Source organism: Poecilia formosa, unplaced genomic scaffold (genome assembly GCF_000485575.1).
Source record: "Poecilia formosa unplaced genomic scaffold, Poecilia_formosa-5.1.2 Scaffold123, whole genome shotgun sequence".
Classification (NCBI taxonomy): domain Eukaryota; kingdom Metazoa; phylum Chordata; class Actinopteri; order Cyprinodontiformes; family Poeciliidae; genus Poecilia; species Poecilia formosa.
Window position 1 is genome coordinate 1,392,321 of NW_006800062.1, and position 22,550 is coordinate 1,414,870.

At 35.8% G+C, this 22,550-nt stretch overlaps 3 protein-coding genes and 1 long non-coding RNA gene across 8 annotated transcripts; 3 read left to right on the plus strand and 1 right to left on the minus strand.

The window, feature by feature from the left end:
• Nucleotides 1–397: 397 nt before the first annotated feature.
• Nucleotides 398–3,864, plus strand: LOC107837220 (uncharacterized). Its single transcript, XR_001663229.1, has 2 exons — nt 398–489; nt 3,310–3,864. It is a non-coding gene; the product is annotated as an uncharacterized LOC107837220 (long non-coding RNA).
• Nucleotides 3,865–5,629: 1,765 nt separating this feature from the next.
• On the minus strand, nt 5,630–8,175 carry ccdc32 (coiled-coil domain containing 32). The gene is made up of 4 exons (XM_007561146.2): nt 8,056–8,175; nt 7,642–7,889; nt 6,286–6,439; nt 5,630–6,194 (listed from the first exon to the last, which is right to left on the minus strand). The coding sequence occupies exons 2-4, from the start codon at nt 7,871–7,873 to the stop codon at nt 6,008–6,010; spliced, it is 573 nt and encodes a 190-aa protein (XP_007561208.1). The 5' UTR covers nt 7,874–7,889; nt 8,056–8,175; the 3' UTR covers nt 5,630–6,007.
• A 1,143-nt stretch (nt 8,176–9,318) lies between these two features.
• On the plus strand, nt 9,319–15,702 carry pcmtl (l-isoaspartyl protein carboxyl methyltransferase, like). Of its 4 annotated transcripts, none has more exons than XM_007561148.2 (9): nt 9,319–9,426; nt 9,686–9,815; nt 11,705–11,809; nt 12,920–12,951; nt 13,065–13,169; nt 14,092–14,212; nt 14,323–14,408; nt 14,626–14,795; nt 15,419–15,702. In XM_007561148.2, exons 2-9 carry the CDS (start codon nt 9,698–9,700, stop codon nt 15,429–15,431), a joined length of 750 nt encoding a protein of 249 aa, XP_007561210.1. In that variant the 5' UTR covers nt 9,319–9,426; nt 9,686–9,697; the 3' UTR covers nt 15,432–15,702. The 4 variants fall into 4 exon arrangements, with proteins under 4 accessions (XP_007561210.1, XP_016531435.1, XP_007561211.1 ...); XM_016675949.1 differs by having other exon boundaries at nt 9,321–9,426; nt 9,614–9,815; nt 14,626–14,826; nt 15,416–15,702; XM_007561149.2 differs by having other exon boundaries at nt 9,321–9,426; nt 9,614–9,815.
• Nucleotides 15,703–17,125: 1,423 nt separating this feature from the next.
• rpusd2 (RNA pseudouridine synthase domain containing 2) lies at nt 17,126–20,300 on the plus strand. 2 transcript variants are annotated; one of them, XM_007561151.1, is made up of 4 exons: nt 17,245–17,327; nt 17,407–17,853; nt 18,290–18,586; nt 19,297–20,181. In XM_007561151.1, the coding sequence occupies exons 2-4, from the start codon at nt 17,419–17,421 to the stop codon at nt 20,011–20,013; spliced, it is 1,449 nt and encodes a 482-aa protein (XP_007561213.1). In that variant the 5' UTR covers nt 17,245–17,327; nt 17,407–17,418; the 3' UTR covers nt 20,014–20,181. The 2 variants fall into 2 exon arrangements, with proteins under 2 accessions (XP_007561212.2, XP_007561213.1); XM_007561150.2 differs by having other exon boundaries at nt 17,126–17,853; nt 19,297–20,300.
• The last annotated feature ends 2,250 nt before the right edge of the window (nt 20,301–22,550 follow it).

Genomic DNA, 22,550 nt, shown 5'->3' on the forward strand with positions numbered 1-22,550 from the left:
GTTGCTAGGTAACAGCACAGTGTGACTCAACAACCAGGAGGTTTTTGAAACGGCTCATTTTCCAGACACCAAAAAACATCTGGCTGGGTAGTTGGGGGGAGGGGGTTAAACCAACTGCTTTGGCAGTTGGTTTTTTGTTTGTTTTTTTGTGGGGGGTTTTTAATAGAAATTCATTTTGCATCAAAGTACATGGTGTGGTACATTACATTAATAAACAAGAAAAAATGAAGAGAAACAGAATATATTGTGTTTTAATGAATGAATATTATTAACCGTGTGTGTGTTTAAAATCAGTTGAGACCCAAGTGGAAGTATAAAAATGGAAAAGGTTAGTTTCCAGAACTTAAGTTTTCTTCTCTACGGTTCTTTGGGTGTAACAATCCCGTTAAACAGACGGTCTCCTCTATCTCACTGTTTTTACTTTAAGTATTCCAGTCCACCAAGGTCTGAGCATCAGAAGGGGAAAGAAAAGGAAACTACCTGAGCCAGGTAACGCATTAATTCATACCTGATCATCACTTCCTGGTTGCTTTAGCAGTCACTCCTCACTTTGTTTCCTTTGGAGAGTCTGACCTGAAAGTCACCCCCATGAAGCTCATACACATGTTCAGATTTATTATCAATAAAACTATTTCATCTCTACTGGGTTGCTGTTTTCATTTTGGCTCCAGAACGTACTTGCACTAATATTACTGACTTTATTTATTGGCGCTGCTTTAAACAAGCAGTGCTTGTGAATGCCTTGAAATCCCAATCAGCTGATCAACACCAGCAGGATTTATTACCTTTTATCTTCATCACCTGCTGATGATAAACGACCAGCAGCTGAAGCAGAAATGGCATTTATGGATTCAGCTGAAATATATCTGTGAGGTCCTGTTCAGGTCACAGATCCACTTAAACTCTGACAGGTGACACCAAATAAATCTCCAGCAAAACCAGAGAAAGTGAGCTCAGGTTATTTTGTATTTAACTGCAGTTTTTAGTCATTTGTTTGTGTTTTCTTTTTGTTTGGATTTTCATGAATCAAAGCAGAGTTTTAAACATGGCAGCTACAAAATTTTGATTTCAGTCACACTGCAAAAATACTAAATCTTACCAAGAATTTTTGGTCTTAGTTTCTAGTGCAAATACCTTAGTTCACTTAAAATAAGACAAAATTAACTTTAACTGTTCAGCAAGATATCAGAGCTTGTTTCAAACTGATAATTAGTTAATAAATGAAAAGGTGCTTGTTCCTCAGGGAGATTATTTCACTTAACACAACAGTTTTACCTTATTAGTAAAGTAATCTGCATTGGCATTAATAAACTAAATAAATTGACATAAAACAAGCTAATATATCTTGTTAAAAGTTGCTATAAGTTAATTTTGTTTTATTTTAAGTGTTCTAAGATATTTGCAAAAACTAAACAAAAATACTTGGTAATATTTTGTATTTTTGTAGTGTGACAAACTTAAAACAATTCATATAAATAACATAATTCAAAAGTAAAATAAGAAAAAAGCTGAGATGACAGTTTGTCTTGAGAAAATTTCTCAGAAATCAAATAACTTAGACATTTAAGGTATATAATAATAAATATAATATTGAAAAAGACCAAAAATAGAAATGTTAGTTTTCTAGAAAGAACATGAAAAATATTACTGATGTCTTTGAATTCATTTTATAATCTTAGTTTTTTGAGGTAAAGTACTTTGAGTTCTTACACATGTAATCTGAGTAAATGGGCCTCGTCTGTAGTAATGCAGAAATGAAACCGTGAATAAGATTATGACAAATACATAAAGGAGTTCTTTATGAGCGCCTCACAGGTACGGATGGTACGTTTGATTAAAAAATGGATGCCAGCTAAATTCCAATTTCCAGGTCGTTATCGCCCATCCATCATGTTGGCGCTGCGAAAACTGTTTTTGATTAATTATTCTCACTGAAATAATAATTATGAAGAAGGGCTTCCCATAATAGATGAAAAAAGAAGTGTTTTTTATTGGCATGAATCGCCTCCTGTGAAGGATTAAATCAGGACAAACAGATCAGGAGATTTCAGATGTTCTGGAAGACGGACAGCAGAACGATCAGGGGTTTTCACACCAGGACCCTGGATTAATGAAGACACTGAAAACAAAGCTGCTGGTTTTGTTTTAATGACAACATGTTGCCAGGAGTTTCCCAGGATGAATTGATTTTGCTGAAAGGGACAATTTATATGTTGCATTTGGGACAAACTGGAAAAAAATGCTGATCTGTGAACTTTGAGCATCGATTCTTCTTTTTCTCTTCATTTTTCTATCACTGATCTTTATTTATGTGATATATATTCCAACGTGTAGGAGGGTTAAACTCAGCAATACACATTTCAATCTGATCTGACTAAAGTAAAATTAATTTTATGATGCGAATTTTAAATGTTGGCTGATTCAGTTCAGTTCAACTCTGAACAGGAATGGATGTCATCCCACAGAATATTATCAGATTTGTCCCAAAATGGTTCTCGCCAATACAACAGCATATTAGTGACATTGTGGATAAAAAAGAGAACATTTTTACCAAAAACTCATAAAGTTTTAGATTAATCTAAGAATTTTTCAAGAAAAAAAATTAAGAGCTTGAAAAGTGGAAAGTCTGGTCGATAAAATACTTTTGAATTTTACGATTAAGCTCAGAAATATTTTAGAAAAAACAAGAAAATTTCAGAGATTAAACTCAGAAATTTCTAGAAAAAGCAAGGAATTTTCTAAGTTTGAAAAGTGGAAAAATGTCCAGAAAAAGAACTGAAATTCTGAGATTCTTATAAATTTTCTATAGCAAAACTTGGAAATTTCTGAGTCTCAAAAGTCAAAAATATTCAAGATGTGTCCAAGCTGGCAAGCTTCAGCCTCCCAGAGCAGCTCTCCTCTGCAACTCTTCCGCTCCTTCAGACTAGCCAGCAGCAATTAGCAAACAGTGGAACTGCACATCTGTTGAGCTCATGATAGGAGCGGCTTCGCAGTGAAACGCTGGTAAAAACGTGCTCCAGGGTTAATAGAGGAAAGATGTTATGATCACTTCCTGAAAGTAGAGTTTCAGAAAGAGCAGAATGTCTTAAAGAGACAGAGAATTTCAAGGTGCTAAATTACAAAGTAAAATTTCTTTTAAGTTATATTTGATATATAGCAACTGAAGTTAACATAGTTACTTAACCGTGCTATAAAATTGCACTATGTCCATTTAAAATGCATAATACTGACCCTTTAAATTTAATTTTTTTTTATTTGCTGCAGACACATTTTTCAGTTTTTACCCATAGTGCATCTGTTCTTTCCCAGATCTTTACTCACTCAGGATCATCCCTCTTAGGGGAAACACGTGCAGATCCTGATTCCTCCTTCACTGCGTCTTGGTGTCGAGATAATGAGGCGACATTCTGGGCAGGATTTCTTTTAACCCGCTGTGTGACAGCATTTATGATGCACAAGTGCCTGGAAGGTTTGGAGCTTTAGGAAACTGCAAAGAGAGATGTGAAAACAGACTTCAGGTTCCTGAATCTGAATTTATTCTAACTACAGGTGGGAGCCACATGCCCAGCCTCTGAAAAGCTTTGAGAAATTTGTGTTGCTTGATGTTACATCACATTACCTGCACAATGATGCAGAAAAGGATGACAAATGCAGGGGATGTTCCTGGACTATTTGGTCATGAAGGAGAAACGTTCAAAGAAAAATAGTCAGAACCAAACTTCCTGCTTTCCCTTTAATTTTATGGTCGATATGACCACATTTATCCTTCATGTATACACTAAAAATGACCAAAATCTGTATTTATTTACATCATTTAAACCTGGCTGAATGCAGAAAGTGTTTTCAAATAAAGAATTACCTAGATTGTGTTATTGATAAGAATATACTCAATCCTTTCTACTTTTCTTTAACAGTTGCCCAAAAAATAAGGAAAATGTTTTCAGTGTACAAACATTTACACATTCCTTTATATATATATATATATATATATATATAACCTGACTGTTTTGTTTACACCTCAAAAGCAAAATCTTACCAAGTGTTTTTGTTTAGTTACTAGTGATAATGTATTAGTACATTTTAAATAAGAAAAAACTAAATTAAAAGTAACTTTTCAGCAAGATATTGGTGCTTGTTTTAGACCAATAATCCCTGAAAGGTTTTATGATTGCTTGGACAGGTTAGAATATGTCTATGGGTTACACATGTTGCTAGGTAATGGGCTGGACTCGGCTGGGGTTGCTAGGAAACAGGCTAGGCACGGCTGGGGTTGCTAGGTAACGGGCTAGGCTTGGCTGATGTGTTACGTTATATTCCGGAGGTTTTTGAAACCGCTCATTTTCCAAACACTTTTATGCACCTGAGCTGTTTTTATAAGAAATAGAAATCCAAAACAAAGTAAAAAGAAAACATTTTATTCAAAATGTGAATTTTGTATAAAATTAAAAAAAAACATCCTGGTTGTAGATTATTTAACTGGTTGTAGATTATTTAACTTATAGGAAAAATGTTTTGTTACAAGTGAAGCAATCTGCCAGTAGAGCTAATAAAGTTGCTAATGTTTTAGCATAAATCTCAGTGTTGATGATTTTTCGCTGCTTTTTGTTTAGATTTATAGCTAATACACAGAACCAGTCTCTGCAGATTGTTGCTCAAATATAAGTCGAGTCTTACTTTTAATTAAAAGATAATTTATGAACCACTCATGTTTATGATAGAAATTACATGAAGAAATGGGATTTCTTGTCTCTTAATACTCAAGTGTACTTCTGTGCCACTTTCCAATAAATTAACCAGACTTATAATTTGATTTTAAATAAGCTAAAAGTAAGTGTAATCTAAAAATCAAACAGATATTTAATGAACCACATTGAAGTCTAGTGGTTTATCCTCCTCTAAATGTTTTAACTAAAACATAACAGTGGAAGCAGAGAGATATGAAAAAACCTAACATGTTTGGGTACACAGATATTTACAACCTAGAAGGTTGAACAGATATTACAATTAAAACGGAAGAAAATTATGGAGAGTGAACAGTGCCGAATTATGAAAAAATGATTTAAATGTCATTATTTTTTTAAAAAACTGGAAGAAAATACAGAAATAACTTATTAAATATAGATTATAGAATTCATTTCTACCAAGAAATAGAAAAAATAAGGAAATGTCTGAGTTTCAAGTCAAAATTTTCCAACTTTTGAAACTCAGAAATGTCCTTGATTTTTCTTGAAATTTTCTGAAATTAATCTCAAAAGATTTTTTTCTAACAAATGTTCAACTTTTCAAATGTTCAACTTTTCAAATTCAGAATTCTGTTTTTAATTCTTTTATTAATTTCAAAATGCTTGAGTTTTTTCTAGAAAATTGTCAAACTCAAAGTGTTTTCATTGTTTTTTAGAAAACCCTGTCTTGTTAAACAATATTTCACATTTTAAATACAGTTCAGTATCTGTGAATCTTTTCCAAATGTTTTTTGGTTAAAGTCAACAGCCACAAGTCAGGAGAAGCTGAGGCAGCTGATCTGCTGTGGCGCCCCCTACGGGGAACAGGCTACAGCTTTTTTTCCTTTTGAATAATAAAAACATTAAATCAAATTTCTCTCATTTTCAACTGCATGTAAGAAGCAAAGTAACAGTCACAACATTTTTTATTTAAACATGAGTAAAATTATGCTCAAAATGAAAGGAAACATAAAATGTGTAAGTTTCTAAAAGTCATATTGATTTGTGGAAATTAGATTAAAAAAACAGAATGTGGTTTGTATTTTATTGCAATATTTACAGCTTTTTGTATTTCCAACTATTGTGGTTTTCCTATTTAAGCAAATCTGAGAAGCACATGAGAACAAGGATATTTTTACACGTCATTTTGTGGAAAAAGATGGACATTTAAGACAAAAACAGGAGAACTGGCAGATGAACCCGACATCTCCACTGGAAGGTAAACTGGAAATGATTTTTACAGAATACTTGGCTGATTAATACTTCCATTCAGAATATTTACACATTTATTTCTCTGGGGAGCTGCTATTGCCCTCCTCTTCGTTCTGTTCTCCCGCCGTCTCCTCTTCGTGTGGCGTGCGAACCGATCCGGTTGGTTCTGTACTCTGGGTCGGCCTCAGGAGATACTCCAGCTCCTCCGCGCTGATGGCCACCTTCTCTGGGATCAACCACCTCTTGAAATGCTCCAGAGCACTGAGAGGAGCAGCCAAGGCCTAACGGTTACTGAATGAGTCACACACACATGAATAAGTAAATAAAAACTAACAGATTTGGATGGTCCTACCTCTCATCCATGTCGTCGCTTTGGAAGAGCTCTGAGGTCTGGGCATCATGCAGAAATCGATCCCAGCATTCCTTCTTAGCTTGAGACAACGAGCGCAGGATGTCTCTGGAGGTCACGTCACTGGACTGACCCTTTATCTTTCTCAAACGGTTTTCTGTGATAAAATAGAAACAAAATGTACAAGTCTTAAATTATTATAATTATTATTCCATTTTGATCAGCATTGATGCAGAAGAATATTTAGTAATTTAAAACAAAATGAAAACGTTTCATTGACAAAATAGCACACAACAACCTTTTTAATAAAACCTTAAAATTATGGAAATACTTTATTTTCCATCTAGACATTTATAGCTTTTAATTTTTAATGTACTGCAGCATTTACCAGTAATACTGCTGACAGGATAAAATTGTTATCAAAGAGAAAACAAGAAGCACTAATCTAAAGAAATGAGAAACATGTTAGTCTGGAGTTACAAAGACGATGATAAGACTTTGGGAGTCCGTTTAACCACAGTATATGGAGGACTGGTCCTGCCAAAACAAACAAATAAATACACAAGGAAATAAAACTGTAAATAAATCTGTTAAAAATAATTAGTATTATCTCCTCATTTATTATTTATTCATCTATGGTCAGTTTTGGCAGAATCAGTTCTCCATACTCCATGATAGATTACTGATTTCCATTTAGTTTCTACTTCTTTAGTTACTTTGACCTACTTCATGCTGCCAGATAAGTTGTATTTAAGTAATTTCTTAATTCTACAGATCTGACAGTAATGAGGACTCAACTTTCTAAAATAAAAAAAGCTTATTTATGGTTAATTTATAGCTTAATGAGGGGGACAATTATATTTTCCTCAAAGAATCATATTGGTTTAGATGTCTGGTTTCCTTTTAAGACTCAAACTCTTCAACTGTAAACTGCTTTTTGAATTTATTTATTTTTTTGCCAAATATTAAACATTTCTTGGTCTTCTGAAACACTTCAGTTTGGCAAAGCGCTAAAACAAGGAAAAATCTGAGAAGTAAATACTTTAACACTGTAAAAACCAGTACAATGGTTTAGATAATAATTATAATTTGGATATAATTTAGATTGTATTTCCATGTATTCTCTGTTATGAATTATTATTTTATACAGTAACTAAGACTAAAACAAGCAGTTTATTCTAACCATGAAAAAAAAATCAACAATATTTTGTTTAACATTTCATGGGAACATCAGGAAAATGTCTGAAATTAGCTATTTTTTTGTTTTTTGTAATAGAAACTCAGCATTTAACTCATAATCTACACAGTGTTTGTATTCGAGAGTGCATTTCTTTCACATAAAGAGCAGAAGAGAAATACCTAAACTGGCTAAGTAAGACTCGGAGTCCTCCATGGGTTTCCACTGAGCACTGGGAGAACTGGTCCCATTCACTTGTGCACCAGCCTGGACTTCATGGTGGGCTGCTGGGTGGAAGGAATCCGTGAACTCCGGGCTGGTCTCCGGAGCCTGGACCTCCGGAAGGCTGGAGCAAATCTGCGACCACAACTCCCCGCTGGTTTGAACCTCCTGACCGTCGAAGTTATCAACCATCCTTGTCCAGTCAGCGCTGAACAGAGATCGGTTTTAGATCGTTATTTTTCCTTTAATAACGACAGTTTCCTGAGACAGTAATAACCTCCATGGTTGCTTCTGCGCACCTAAAATATTCTCCTGACATGTTAGCACTAAAAAACGACAACACAAATCAAATAACATTAACAAACGAGTCTTACCTGGTAGATAATATCACCTGGTCAATATGTATTTACGATGATTTATTAAGTTAAACTGAAGTTTAGCTACCACAGCTAACTGTGTCGTCCAAACACTGTTTTAAATCGCAGGGAGAATTTAATTGGACGTCACGGCTGTTAATCAAACGTTCTAGAGATTTCATTGGATAATCACTCAAACACGTAAAAGAGACGTACACGCGGCGTAAGAGTCCAGATCGTACGTAGACCTCTTCGCCATATTGTGAAGGTAATTTCAAGAGATTTCTGTCCAGTTATATGATTGTGAGACATCAAAAGCTAAAAATGTTGTGTATTTCGCTACTTATCATAACATAGAAATGAATAACCGAAAACCATGATTCCTGATACTATGTAATAAATTATGATAAATAAAAAGTAAAGTTATAATAATAATAATAATAATAATAATAATAATAATAATAATAATAATATGAATTAATCATCATCATCAATGTTAACTGAAGATAAAAAGATTATTTTCATAAAAAGTAACCTTTCTTTATTTAACCTTTAAAAATGACTATTTATGCTATTTACAACTGGAACCAAACAAAAGGCAGGGCACACTGAGGAAAATTGGACTAAATTGCTACAAAGCAAAACATTAATAACGCTAAACAAATCAAACCATTTAGGGATTTGAAGCATAAAGCTAAGTAAAAATACATATCTTTTAACCTTTAAAGCTACAAACACAAAGAACTTATTAAAATTACCAACAAGATAAAACTAGCAAAGGTCAGACACACATAAAATTATGAAAAACTAATATCAGCAGGAAATAAAAGAGAAGTGCTAACCAGTATAATCTTTCATTCTGCTATGTTCACTGACTTCCCCTTTTTAGACTAGGGAAGCTGCTCTAAAATTATTCGTCCGTCTAAACAAACAGTTTTAAATAGATTATGACAAAACAGGATTTTAGCTTGCAAACTGAGCCAAATTAAAATTAGCTTTGGTGAATTTTCTAGATGAAATCAAAGTATATACAGGTTCATTTTTTGTACAGAATTGGTATGAGTTGTGCTGTTTATTGTAATATATTTTAATATATGTAAAAATATATTACTGAATGTGAAAAGATATATCAAAATCAGTTAAACGTTTTTTTAACCTCAGAAAACTAAATTTTCAAGTGGAAGTCTGAGGGGAAACTGACACTCACAATATGGCGGACGCTGTAACGTTCCGCTTCTCCATTGGGCACCAACGCCAATGAGGCGCGTGTTCTATGTAGTTACGCCTGCGGCGTGTAAAGTCAGGATCCTATTGGCTAACGGCTTCTGCAGCTCCGATGACAGTCAGGAAGTGTTCATCGCTTTAAAGGGACGGTGACCAACTTCAAAGGTAAACAACTATTAATACGTCCTCTACTCACGACAATAAACCTTAAATGTGACGACATAATCCATGTTGTTTTCCTTCTACTTTTGTATTATGGTTACATATTAGCGTTAACTTTAGCTATCTGTTTGCTAGCTAGCTGACTTTCAAGTGCATTTATTAAAAATTGCGCCGCTGTTCTGCATTTCAGCACACAGAGCGTTTCTGCGGCTTCTTTGTAAATGCTGTTGGTGAGTAAAGCTGCGTGAATTTGTCCCGGCAGGACACCCGGGAGATGAAAGCTGCCCTGCGCTTTGCAGCAGTGGCAGTCCCGATGGGTGTCCTGCTGTCCCGCACCATGGCGTGGATGTCCAGCGGAAAAACGAACTCGGAGCTCATCACTAGACTGAGAGGTACTGGTTTGAAAGGCTAAGCCGTGGGAATCGTTTCTTTGTTGTTTTTCTTTAAATGTTGCATGTACATTTAGACAAACTGGTAGACATGATTGCTTAAAGGGGAGAAATTATCTAAAATTGACTTTTTTAAAGCTTTATATCATGTTATAATGTACATTTCTAATCAACAATATACATGGAGAGTTGCTTTGATTTGTTCATGAATGTTTGAGGAGTCTTTGAATGTCTGAACAGACATTTGGAAGGTGCCTAAGCACTTGCTATCACAAAGCTCCCCCATTTTGGCAAACTTTCCCTCTCAGCTCCACCAGACTAGCGGCAGCAGCAATTAGCAAACACCTGGTGCAACCCTTCTAAGAATGGTTGTTACCAGTTGGAAAGAACAGGAGCTTCTTAAAGAGACAGAGGCCAGTTTTCTGTTAAGATGTGTTTGATATATGCAGTTGTAACAGTTGTAGAATGAATCACGTCAAGGAACCAGGATTTGCAATGATTTATTCCTGTTTAAAACAAAAACATGTTCAGCAGCAGCTCCTGGCTCTGGCTTTCCCACACACACCTCTCCCCAGCGCAGCTTGGCGCAAACTGACAGGAATGGGTTAAAACCAACCAAAGTTCACAAATAATAATAAAATAAAATCTGCATTCATACAAAACAATTAAAATAAAACAGAAATAATCTGCCCAAAAGTTACAATTTTGCATTATAATATAAAAATATACAAAATACGTACATTTAACAACAAGATAACATTTTGAAATAACTGTTTAAAACAAAAACATATTCAGCAGCAGCTTCTGGCTCTGGCTTTCCCACATACGCCTTTACCATCCAAAAGAACAAAAAAAATAACCATGTTGGCATGGTAAACTGGATAAATGTCACCAACGTGGGTATTAAATACCCAGAACAGTGTTGTGCTAAACAACAAAAAATTAAACAACCATTTACAACTTATGAGTTGAGCAGCATACTTTTTTTTTTTACATTTTGAATATTTTAATGTACAAGCAGAAAACAGGGCAGCGGGAACACACAGGATGTGACACAGAAACAGGAAACAAGAAAATAAAAGCTTCTCCACCAAAATAAAATATAATTCAAAACCCAAGGAAAAACAAATATACATAGATGATGGGGATGGATTTGGGGCCACATTAGGATCCAAAAATATAAAACAGAAATCACCCACTGCAGTGTAAAGGCGACAACAATCATGTAAATTCAACAAAAGGCTGTTTTGAGAAGGTTCATCAGAAAAATAAAATAAAATAAAATTAACTCAGCTACACAGTATTTTTGAAGGTAGCATATAATTTGATTGTGCTTTTAAATAGCACCATATACCTGGAAAATACATACATAATACCTCCCATCCCCTTTAAAAAATTGATGAAAACAAATATAATGGCGCAAAATGACATTTTATTTGATTCTATTTCGACTTGTCATATTTAAGTTAATGATATATTTTGTAATTATGGATATGCAACTTTTCAAATCAAGTGACACAATTTGAGACAACTTGAAAATTATTTTAATCTGTCAAAATGTAAAAGAAAATATCGTGAATTGTTCTTACTATTCAGAATAGTCAAAATGTAGTTGTTTCTAGTCAAAACTCTGCTGAGTTTATGTTAAAATGGCTTGCCATAACCTTACAGTTCGATCTCAGATCAGACTAAATATTATCACTTTTTAGTTCACTTAAGAAAACCAGAATTATTTTTACCTTCTAAATGCCAAAGTTAAAAGACAGAATGTTTGTATTGTTTTCTTCAAAGTCAGAAATCTAAATATGTTTAGATTTAAATAGGCTTTATTTCTTTTTGCTGCCACATTAAGTACCAGTGTAGGATTAATTATTATTTCTTTTCCCCTTCAGATCATGGAATAATCCGGAGCGACAGAGTGTTTGAAGCCATGCTATCCACTGACAGAGGACTTTACTCCAGAGATTATCCTTATGCAGACTCTCCACAAACAATAGGTACTCCATTTAGTCACACTTCATAAACACACACTGGTGCTTCTTAGTAAATCTGAGATAAATAGAAAAGTCATTTTATTCCAGTGATTCATACTGAGTTACACACAAACAGTGATATATGTCCAAGTGTTTATGATATATGTCCACCTGATTGTGGCTCAGTTTCTAGAGTAGTTAATATTAGAAATTGGTAGACTTTATTCCAGCTCTGCCACATCTCAACGTTAATCATTTATGCTTATGGTATCTTACAAATGTATTCAGCCTTAAGAGTAGAATGCATTTGTTTTTGTTTTATATTTCAGGAAAAAAAATATACAGAAAGAAAGGAAGTAAGCTGTAAAAAATTAAAAAAAAAACTGAAAATACACAATAAAATTATGTTCAAAACAACTAAATTACTGTAACTCCTCTGTTTTGTCTTCAAAAGGTGAAACAAGGTTGTTGTGTTGCTTTTTTTAAAGATAACACATTTACTGCACATTTTTAGGGATATTTTGCTGGACGATAAATTGTACCAGAAGTTATCGTGATAAACAATAATAATGTTGTTTTGAGACATTAGAGTAATATATCTCTAATGATGTAATAATAATTCAGGGACACATTCTTAAAGATCAACAAACTTTAAATTTTAATGAACATTCAATACTGGAACTGGAAGACATTTTAAATATACAAACTAAATTAACAAAACAACAAATAAAATTAACTATGAAGTTTCTGTAAACAAAATTGTCGTTCAAAAAAACGAAACTAGTTGAGACTAAAGCACCAGACTGAAGACTTGTTTCTTCGGTAGAAAGAGAGAAAATTGATAAATCATGAATATTATTAAACTCCTTTTATATATTGATTAATTTATTGCAACAAGCCTAATTGTGCTTTGTTGGCTCTCTTTCCGACTGCATTAAAACTACACCAGATTCTGTGAATATTGATTTCTCAGCGACATTCTGAATCACTGAGATGCATCTGTGTTTGACAAGTAAACCATTGTTATAAACCTCAGGATTTAGTGTTTTGAATCACACTAACAGTGAACACCTTTTGCTGCAGATGTGCAGCAGCTGTGCAGTAGCTCCAGCTAATAATGTTTACTTCTTACAGGCTTCAGGGCAACCATCAGTGCTCCACACATGGTAAGGCCGACTGGAAACACTTCAGATACAATAGACAGAGACAGAGTTGATCATTTATTATCATAAAAAAACAAAATGAAGCAGAAGTGTTTGTTGCTGGTTTAATTTTGCAGCATGCTCATGCTTTGGAGCTGCTGAGCGACAAGCTAGTCGAAGGAGCGTCTGCGCTGGATGTAGGCTCGGGAAGTGGATATTTAACCGCCTGTTTTGCAAGAATGGTACGTCTAATACGTGCGTACGTGAGTCTGATCCGGAAGTGATCCGCGCCATCTTAGGAGGCAAGTGCAGCACAAAGCATAGCAGACCCATGGCTTCGAGAGCAATGAAAAGAAAACATGTGGATACTCTTGACCCATTGCGAGAGAATGATATAATCAATGCTTAAACGGATTTGTAAAGGACGTATAAACCCTTCATTGTGGTGACCGGCAGAGTAAGTACATAAATACAAAGGCAACATGTCCGTCTTAGCTAGCAGAAAAAAGCTACATTAGCTAAGCTAATTTTGCTAATTTGGCAGTAGGTACTACAGTAAATATCACTGATATGTATCTTAGTATTACAGGGAGGTGGGTAGAGCACTCAAAAATTGTAATCTAGTAATAGTTGTAATGAACTTATAATGTTTATAAGTTAGATAGGTGAGCGCTAGTTCTAAGCCTGTGAGGGGTTTTTGTTGTCATAGCAACTCCATAGCAGCTACCTGCCAAAATGGCACTCAGTTACAAAGTACCCAGTAGACCTAAACTATTTACTGCACAAATGTAATCAAGTTGATTGACGCCTTTTTTTTTTTTTCAGACAAAATGTGGACAGGCTGGTTGACATTTCATGACCTCTGAAACATTTATTACAAAACTTTATGCTGCACAAATATCTGACACCAACTTTGTTAGATTTATAGAAGGTGGAGAGGGTATAACACTCAGATTTCTGCTGCACATTGGTCAAAAATGTCAATATAATTGATTTATGTTGGACTGGAAGACATGGTTCATCTATTCTTTGCCTACCAAGATGGCGCAGAGCACTTCCTGTTCAGACTTGTGGAAACTCTGTATAGTGGTTTTTATTTATTCCTAAGGATTAGCAGGAGATGTACAGATTAACTACTGGTTTTTGTTTTTGTTTACTGAGCAGACGGGACTCACTGGTAGAGTTGTTGGCATCGAACACATTGAAGAACTCGTTCAGAAGTCAATAAAAAATGTGCAAAGTGACGACCCAGAACTGCTGTCGTCTGGACGCATTAGACTTGTTGGTGAGTCAGGGAACTTTCAATACTTTGATATGATTATTTTTAAATATTCCTAATTGAAATGTGCTGCAGGAAGTGACTAGAGTTGCTGTTAAAACTCCATCTGATTGTAGTTGGGGATGGAAGACTTGGATATCCAGATGGAGCGCCGTACGACGCCATTCATGTTGGTGCAGCTGCAGCGACGGTTCCCAAAGCTGTAAGTTCATATTAGCTTAACTCTCAGCAGAGCTGAATCATTTATTCTACCAGAAGTTAGATTTTGTCTGTATTTTCAAATCTGATTCTCACATTATCAGGTTGTTTTACAGAAATATGTCCTCCCATGATCCGTTAATCCACCTGTCTGTTTCAGGATAATTAAAGAGTGTCTGAAAGTTCATATTTGAGCCATTTTGGTTTTCTGTTAACTGAAGCTGTTGGAGCAGCTGAAGCCAGGCGGGCGTCTGGTTCTTCCAGTCGGACCCGAAGGTGGCAGTCAGGTGCTGGAGCAGTACGACCGACAAAGTGACGGGACCTTCCTGAAGAGGGCGCTGATGGGCGTGGTTTACGTCCCGCTAACCGACAAGAGGCGTCAGTGGCCGGGGTGAGAAAACGGCTCAAACTTCTCCATAAACGTTTCCTCAACCTTCTGATTTTAGATGGCCATCAGTTCTGTGGAGGAAAATTTGATTAAAAGATCATTCAGTTTTTCATCACAATTATTTTGTCTATAAGAAAATATGTAACATTTTATATTAATGACATCAAATTTTATTTTATTCCCACAGTTCTTATGGTTTCTGTTCAGTTTTTTGTATTTTTTTCTATTTGAATTTAATATATCTAATTTAATTTAATTTATCTTATGTAACTTAATTCATCATATCTAATTAAATTTATCTAACTTAACCTACCTCATCTATTTTAATTTAATTGGTCTAATTTAATATATTCAATCTATTTTATCTGATTTATTTATCTCCACTAACTTGCAGCCAATTAGAAAATGAGCATCACAAATAACATTTAAATTAATTATCTTTACTTATTTTATTATTTTTTAATGATTGAATAGCAGCAAATAAAAATTATGATGGAATTTTTTAAAATTATGGCATTCCTTTTTTTTCTGGTCTTCCGTCCAATTTTCTGAGGCCCTCACAGGCGCCCCCTGGTGGCCCACTGCCTTCAGTAACTTCAATCTGCTGTGTTTTCTTCTGCCTGCAGAGACGAACTCTGACTGCAGTGCTGCTGATCCGCCAGCAGGTGGCGGTGGTGCTGCATCTCTGGGGAACCATAACAGTTCCTGTTATTTACCTTCCGCTCCGGTGGCACCGCAGCGGGAGGGCAGTACGGATTGACTAACTCAATAAATGACTGAATAACAGACCTGAGGTTTACTGATTAACCTTTTTCCAGAGTTCTTGGACGAAGCAAAGCAGCAGCGAGGATGAGAAAGGAGAGATTTTTAATAGGGAGAAAACTGTAACCTCTACACTGCAAAAACAAAAAATATTTAAAAGTGTTTATAGTCAAGTTTCTAGTACAAATATCTTAGTACACTTGAAATAAGACAGAACAAACTTTAAAGTAACATTTAGGAGGTTTCTTTACGTAAATGATTCCTTAATATTGATTAAGTGAAATAATCTAGCAGTTGAACTAGTACTTTTTTCTTTAATATTAGGGAATTATTTATTCCTTAATATTAATTAAGCTGCTAAAGGTTGCTGAGAAGTTACTTGTTAGTTAGTTTTGTCATATATTTACACTAAAAATTAGACCAAAAATACTTGGTGTTTTTGCAGTGTAGAAAAACAACAATTACGGAGCATAAGCCATTATTCTGTAATTAAAACACTTTGCTTATTGAATTAATTTATATTTGGCATAAAGAAGGCTTTGTCTTCTGAGAATGGTGTGCCAAAACCTGAGGAATATTTTTAACAACAGAAATATTGTATGAAGTGTGTAAATCTTGTTTCTTAATAAATCACATTAGAAAATTACTTGTTGCACTTTGATTTATTTTAAGTTGAAACATTGCCATCCATGTGTGTTTTTTTGTTTTTAATCAAAGGAGTAACATTTTTCCTGGACATTTTTCTAAACAGAAAAAAAGGAGTTCTCACTGTGTCTATCGACAAACACTTAAAAAATATTAAACAATAATAACCAAAAACCTTGATATATTTTTTTCAGGAAATTGTTTTCTAAACTTTTATTTATTTACATAGTGAAAAATATTTTAACTCCTTACAACATCCCACACATGTATCAAACTGAAGCACATTGCATTAGTGTTTATTTAAAAAATGTATTTATCTTTTAATTCATATTTTTTCTGTAATTTCTAAGCACTTTTTTGCATACAACTTAGAAGGAGTTTGTTTAAAATTTTTTACATCGTCAGTGTAGTTCTGAAATCTATTAAATCATAAAATTTTAAGATATGCAATGTAATCAATATTTAATTAAGATGATGATCTGATGCATTTATAATTTAAATAACTTTCTTCTGAGGCGTGTAGACAGGTTTTGTGTTAGTTTTTAATAAGAGTTTCCCCAGATCATCACGCCATAATTTAGGTATTTTAAAAAAGACTGAATGTTTTTCTTTTGACAATACTTAATTTGATTTAATATTGCTAACATTTCCATTGCAGCACTCCCAAAAATCAGATTTCATACACTTTCTATTTCAATATTGTTTATCATGTGTTTAACATATTTTTTTATTTGTATGCTACTAAATATTACAATTTTGTCTTACCATTATTAGGGTAACTTAATAATAATAACTTCAAACTATCACAATAATTCTTATTTTATAACCTTTATTTTTGTAGTGTTTTATGTTAATTTGAATCTATTTAGCCTGAATTAGATTACATAGGTAACTAGTAAAATGTAAAAAAATTATATTTATCATTATTGTTATTTATAACAAGTCCTTTAAACATTAAAATGATCATAATGGGACTAACATAACGTCTTTCAGTTGGCAGAACTACAAATGGGTCATCTTGGCTCGCGTAATGACGTCATCACCATGCGCCCAGACTCGAGCGATGCATGTGCGTTCATCAGCTAGAAGTTTTCTGTTGTTCCTGGAACCCCAGAGTCGCTTCAGGAGGCATATTGTTCGCTTATTTTCATCTGCTAACATTAGGAAACCTTTTACTCACCGTCTTATTCATCCGTGGTCTCAACAGGGGGATTTAACGATGGAGGAGCAGGACACAACCCCTGAAGCTCCGTCAGGTGGGGACACAAACACCGGGAAACGCAAACACGACGACGAGCCGGGCCCCCAGGAGACAGGCGGCCGGGGAAAGAAGCGAAGAGGAGCGGGAGGGAAGAAGCTCCGACCTGGAGAGAGATACGTCCCACCGCCCCAGAAACGGAACCCGGGGGTCAGCTTCAGCCAGGAACACTTCGACGAAACATCCTACTTCTTCGAAGGCGGCCTGCGCAAAGTTTGCCCGTATTACTTTGACTTTAAAACCTACTGCAAAGGCCGGTGGATCGGGAAAAGCCTGCTGGAGGTGTTCAAAAGCGAGTTCAGAGCGGAGTCCATTGAGTACTATGAGAAGGCCACTAAAGAGGGCCGCATCCGGCTCAACGAGAGTCCTGTGGATGACCTGTCCGTGGTGCTCAGGGTCAGTGCTGTCAGAAAACATTTACATCCAACTCAAATCAAATTAAACAGATTAAATTATCCCAGTTCACTGTCATACAACGTTACTCCATTAGTGTCTCTGCTTATTTAACAGCTCAAAAGTAGCTCCTAACAAAATAATCCAGAAATGATTTAAAGCAGTGGCGATCCCAAAGGGTGGGTAGGAGGTGGCCACAGCCCCCCATGGATTAAATCATATTGTAATTGACAGTACATAAGTAGTTATTTCTTGAACAGGTCTTTTAATGGCATTTAGTGATACGTTTTCTAAAATGGCTTCTACTATTACCTTAGAAGATTAGTTGTTTCCCTTTATAAAAGTTAAGTTGCTTCTTTGTTTCAAAAACTAAAAAAAAAAAGAAATAAATAAAATGGCTCTAATTATTAAAATAAGTGATGCAGTGTTTGTTCTGCAGAATAACGACCACATGAGGAACACCGTGCACCGCCATGAGCCTCCCGTAATCGGCGCGCCGCTGAAGATCCTGGTGGACGACGGGGAAGTCCTCGTGGTCGACAAGCCAGCTTCCATCCCCGTCCATCCGTGCGGCCGTTTCCGCCATAACACGGTGATCTTCATCCTGGGTAAAGAGCACGGCGTCTCCAAGCTGCACACTGTCCACAGGCTGGACAGGCTCACCTCCGGGGTGCTGCTGTTCGCCCGGACACTGGAGATGTCCAAGAAGCTGGACCAGCTGGTGAGGGATAGACAGGTACGTCTGGGATGGTATTAGGGCTGCAACTACCGATTACTTTAGTTATTGGTTAATCTATTGATTATTCAAGGTTTTGACTGGTATTATAAGCCTGGCAGGTCACCAGGCTTAACTTGCCTCCCCGTCAAGCTAACATTGTTTAGATTAAATAGGGTTTTAACCACCAGAAGTAGTAAAGATGGATTAATCTAGGTCTATAGTTGAAGCATTGAGCTGAGCGTGAAGCGGTACCACTTGCGCCCATTTGCCTCACAAGCTGTTATTTCCAAATTTCATCTGTTCATCCACCTCCGAATTTTCATAACTTTTAAAAATCTTTAGCACAAAAATACGTTGACTGCCCTAGCGCCACTACCAATAGGCTTAGGAGGTTTTTTGGGTGGAAATCCTCTTATTCTGAATATTAATTGGATAAAAAAAATGCCTCTAAGTCTGTCACAATAAACAATAAGTCAATTAGTCACATGGTAAATTAAACGATCTCAGTAATCTCCATTTGTATGATTTATCATCTCTCTTTCTACCAGTTACTCGAGGCTGTTGCTAGGCAACCAAACAGTGAGCGAGTTAGTTGATTTCACCAGCTTTGCTTAACTGGCTGTGTTTTTTATATCGTTGTACGTTTTTCAGCCATACGCTTATATTTTTTTAAGAAAAGCTTTTTTCTAATCATTTACTTTGATTTTTTTCCCTTTTCATTATTTTAGCTTGAGAAGGAGTATGTGTGTCGAGTAGAGGGGGAATTTCCTGAGGGCGAGCTGATCTGTGAGGAGCCCATCCTGGTGGTCTCCTTTAAAATCGGGCTCTGTCGCGTCGACCCGAAGGGAAAAGAGTGCAGAACCGTCTTCCAGAGGCTCAGCTTCAACGGAAAAACCAGTGTAGTCCGCTGTTTACCGCTCACCGGCCGCACACACCAGATCCGAGTCCACCTGCAGTACCTGGGCTTTCCCATCCTCAACGACCCCATATATGGGTCCCATGCCTGGGGCCCCCACAGGGGCAAAGGGGGCCTGGTGGGGAAGAGCGACGAAGAGCTCCTGCAGGCTTTAGTGGAAGAACATCGCTCTCAGGAAAGTTTACACCTGCTGGACTTTATGGACGACAGCAGCGCTGTGAAGGAAGCAGAGAAAACAAACACTTTTCCAGCACAAACGGAGGATTTCTCTGAGAAAGAAAACTCCAGCCAGGTTCCACCAGAGGAGCATCAGAGTACTGGATCAACCGGAGCCGAATCGGGTCAGAAAAGTCCCCCAGGAAGCCGGGACCACCTGTGCAGCGAATGCAAGCTGGTGCGACCGGACCCCACGGAGAAGGAGCTCATCATGTATCTCCACGCTTTACGCTACAAAGGACCGGACTTTGAATATTCCACACAGTTACCCAACTGGGCCGAAGCGGACTGGGAGGAGACCGATCTCAGCTGACCTCATTTAGCCACATTTTTTTATTTATTCTCTCAATTTCTTGGGTTTTATTTTGATACTTCTCAGGATGTTTTCTGAAAAAGATGCTGTATAACACCTCAGTGGGAGGATTGTTTGTATTTAATTTCAGACATCTGAAATAAACCAACCTCTGCTGCTGTTGGAAAATTTGCTTTATTTCAGGTTTGTTAAAATTTTTTTAAAAAAAGCAGGGTTCCTATCTGAAATTTTGTTTCAGTATTTTTCAGATCTAGCAAGATATGGGAAATAAAATGGTGCACTGACTGCACTTTTCTCACAATGTTGATTTTGGCTAACACCAATTTTTTTTGTCTGAAATGTTGCAATATAAATATTATATCAAGAAAATTGCTGAGTTTGAAACTGCAAACATGATCTGATGGAAGAGGACAGCGGCTGATTTTAGACTTTTATGCTGCATTCACACCAAACACGTTTCAGACGTCAGAAACGAGTCAGACGCTTCAAACTGGGTGCGTTTGCACTTTGAAGTCAGGCCATCAAACGTGTCAAAGTTGCTTGAGAGGCACTATAAAAATTTGGGCTGATATCAATATTACAGCCATGTTCCAGCACCTTTTGGAAAAAAATGACCAGAAAGAGACGGCGACAACAAAGAAATATGTCTGCAGAAAACGTCAAAAGTGAATCAAAAGAAAAGTTTTATTTCAGGTAAGTGAAAAGGTGATGGTGGTGCAGCTGAGGTCTTTTCCACCACAAAATAAAAAACCGGGCTGTTCTTTCTTGAGTTTAAGGCAGGTTATTCTGCTGACTGCTAGAACAAAGACTTTCTAAAAACTTAATCACACTTATGGCATCAAAAGCTTTAACAACTCAGAGGCACATTTTATGAAAGTCTTGCCACGGTCTCATGCTGAACCACCATCAAAGCCACTTTAAAGCCTCTGTTTTTACACTTCATATCATTTAGAGGAACACAAAACACATTTTCTACCCAAACAAACAAGTAAAGACAAATACTTTTCCGACACCAATAAAGTTTTGCATTGATTAAAAATAGATATTTTATGTTTGTTTAAACAACAAAAATAAAAGGTTTGACAATTCCCTGGTATAAATTTAAATTACAGCCTCATTTTCCTCACCAAAAGTCCAAATATACTTTGATTTCTTTAAAATTTAAATATCTTTGTTCATTTGAAATCTGTTTGTAAGCAAATAATCACTTTTAAATGTACTTAAAATCATTGAGTATATCCAAATTTCCTGTTTTTTTTTTCAATTTTTGACTGATCAAAAACCTTAGATGTTTGACCCACTGAGTGTTTCTTTAACAGAAATCCCACATCTGGTTTTCTGATTCGACACCAACCACCTGTCTGCATAAGCTTTATTTAAATTGAACAAAAAGAATCACTTACAAATGTTAAAGCACCAACTTGATAACAAACATCGACTTTCAGACAATGAGCACTTGTTATAGTAAATTGTTCCAGGAATGATTGCATTGGATTGTTTTAGACTTCTAATAACAATAATAAATGGCTTTAGGGATTTCACCAGAAAACCTTACATGCTACACATATAATTAAGGCATAATTACACCACAATGTACAAAAAATATGCTTTTAAAAGTTGTTAGGCTATGGCCATAAGGGACACTCAATCCCAGTTTATCTTGAGTAAGAATTGCAATTTCACATAAAAATATAAGCAATAAATTAATTCTATAATTTTAAAACATAAAATAATCTAAATGCTTTTATTTGGAGCAGAAAATTGCACAGGTTTTATGGAGTAATACCGGGAGTAAAGCTATCTGCTGTTGTAGAGGCTGCAGTCAGCTGGTTAGCAGACATTACCGATCCAACTGTAATTTTGAGCTAGAATTAGTTTAATAAGAGTGACAAACTTCCAAAATATCCCAATTTATCTTAATTGTAAGTAAATGTATATGAGATTTATTGGAGTCAGCGTGAGCAGCAACGAGTGGGGGAGGAGCAACGCTGCACTCCTGTGCTCCATATAGCTGCGAAAACCTTGAGTAACCGTTTGCGTCACTAAATCCTTCGAGGCGCCATGATGGACGTTGTACTGAACAGAGCGACTGAAATTGTTTTCCTAAGTTGTTTTTCCAGTTTATTCGTGGCTTCTTCTTGATCAAGTCGAGCTAACACACGAGGTTGGGGCTCACAGACGGAGCTATTTACAAGTTGGAAATAGCTAGCTTAGAAAATAAAGTCCAGCAGTAAATATACAGTAAGTAAACAGTATTTTAGCACTTTTCTGCTGCTTTATACCAACCCACTCCTACAAAGAAGCTGAAATTTGTATTTCAGAAGCTCAAACTTTGAAATGTTAAAGAAAATAAATGGTTAGTATTAAATGCGTATTTGTGGAACAAGATTTTGCATGAATATAATAAAGAACAACAAAATTATACAAAGTGAATCAGTGAAATGTCAGATATTCAGAGCGTTTAGGTTCAGTAGTACAAAATACTTTTTTCAAGGTTTCAGAGATAAACATGCAACTGTCTTGATTTCAACTGGTGC

Coding starts and splice junctions, on each gene's coding strand:
- ccdc32 (XM_007561146.2), bottom strand. CDS start 7,873: ATGGTTGATAACTTCGACGGTCAGGAGGTTCAAACCAGCGGGGAGTTG. Junction 6,440..7,641: donor GTCTTACTTAGCCAGTTTAG/GTATTTCTCTTC, acceptor ATTTTATCACAG/AAAACCGTTTGAGAAAGATA. Junction 6,195..6,285: donor AGCGACGACATGGATGAGAG/GTAGGACCATCC, acceptor TGCTCCTCTCAG/TGCTCTGGAGCATTTCAAGA.
- pcmtl (XM_007561148.2), top strand. CDS start 9,698: ATGAAAGCTGCCCTGCGCTTTGCAGCAGTGGCAGTCCCGATGGGTGTC. Junction 11,810..12,919: donor AGACTCTCCACAAACAATAG/GTACTCCATTTA, acceptor TACTTCTTACAG/GCTTCAGGGCAACCATCAGT. Junction 13,170..14,091: donor CCGCCTGTTTTGCAAGAATG/GTACGTCTAATA, acceptor TTTACTGAGCAG/ACGGGACTCACTGGTAGAGT.
- rpusd2 (XM_007561150.2), top strand. CDS start 17,230: ATGACGTCATCACCATGCGCCCAGACTCGAGCGATGCATGTGCGTTCA. Junction 17,854..18,289: donor ACCTGTCCGTGGTGCTCAGG/GTCAGTGCTGTC, acceptor TTTGTTCTGCAG/AATAACGACCACATGAGGAA. Junction 18,587..19,296: donor AGCTGGTGAGGGATAGACAG/GTACGTCTGGGA, acceptor TCATTATTTTAG/CTTGAGAAGGAGTATGTGTG.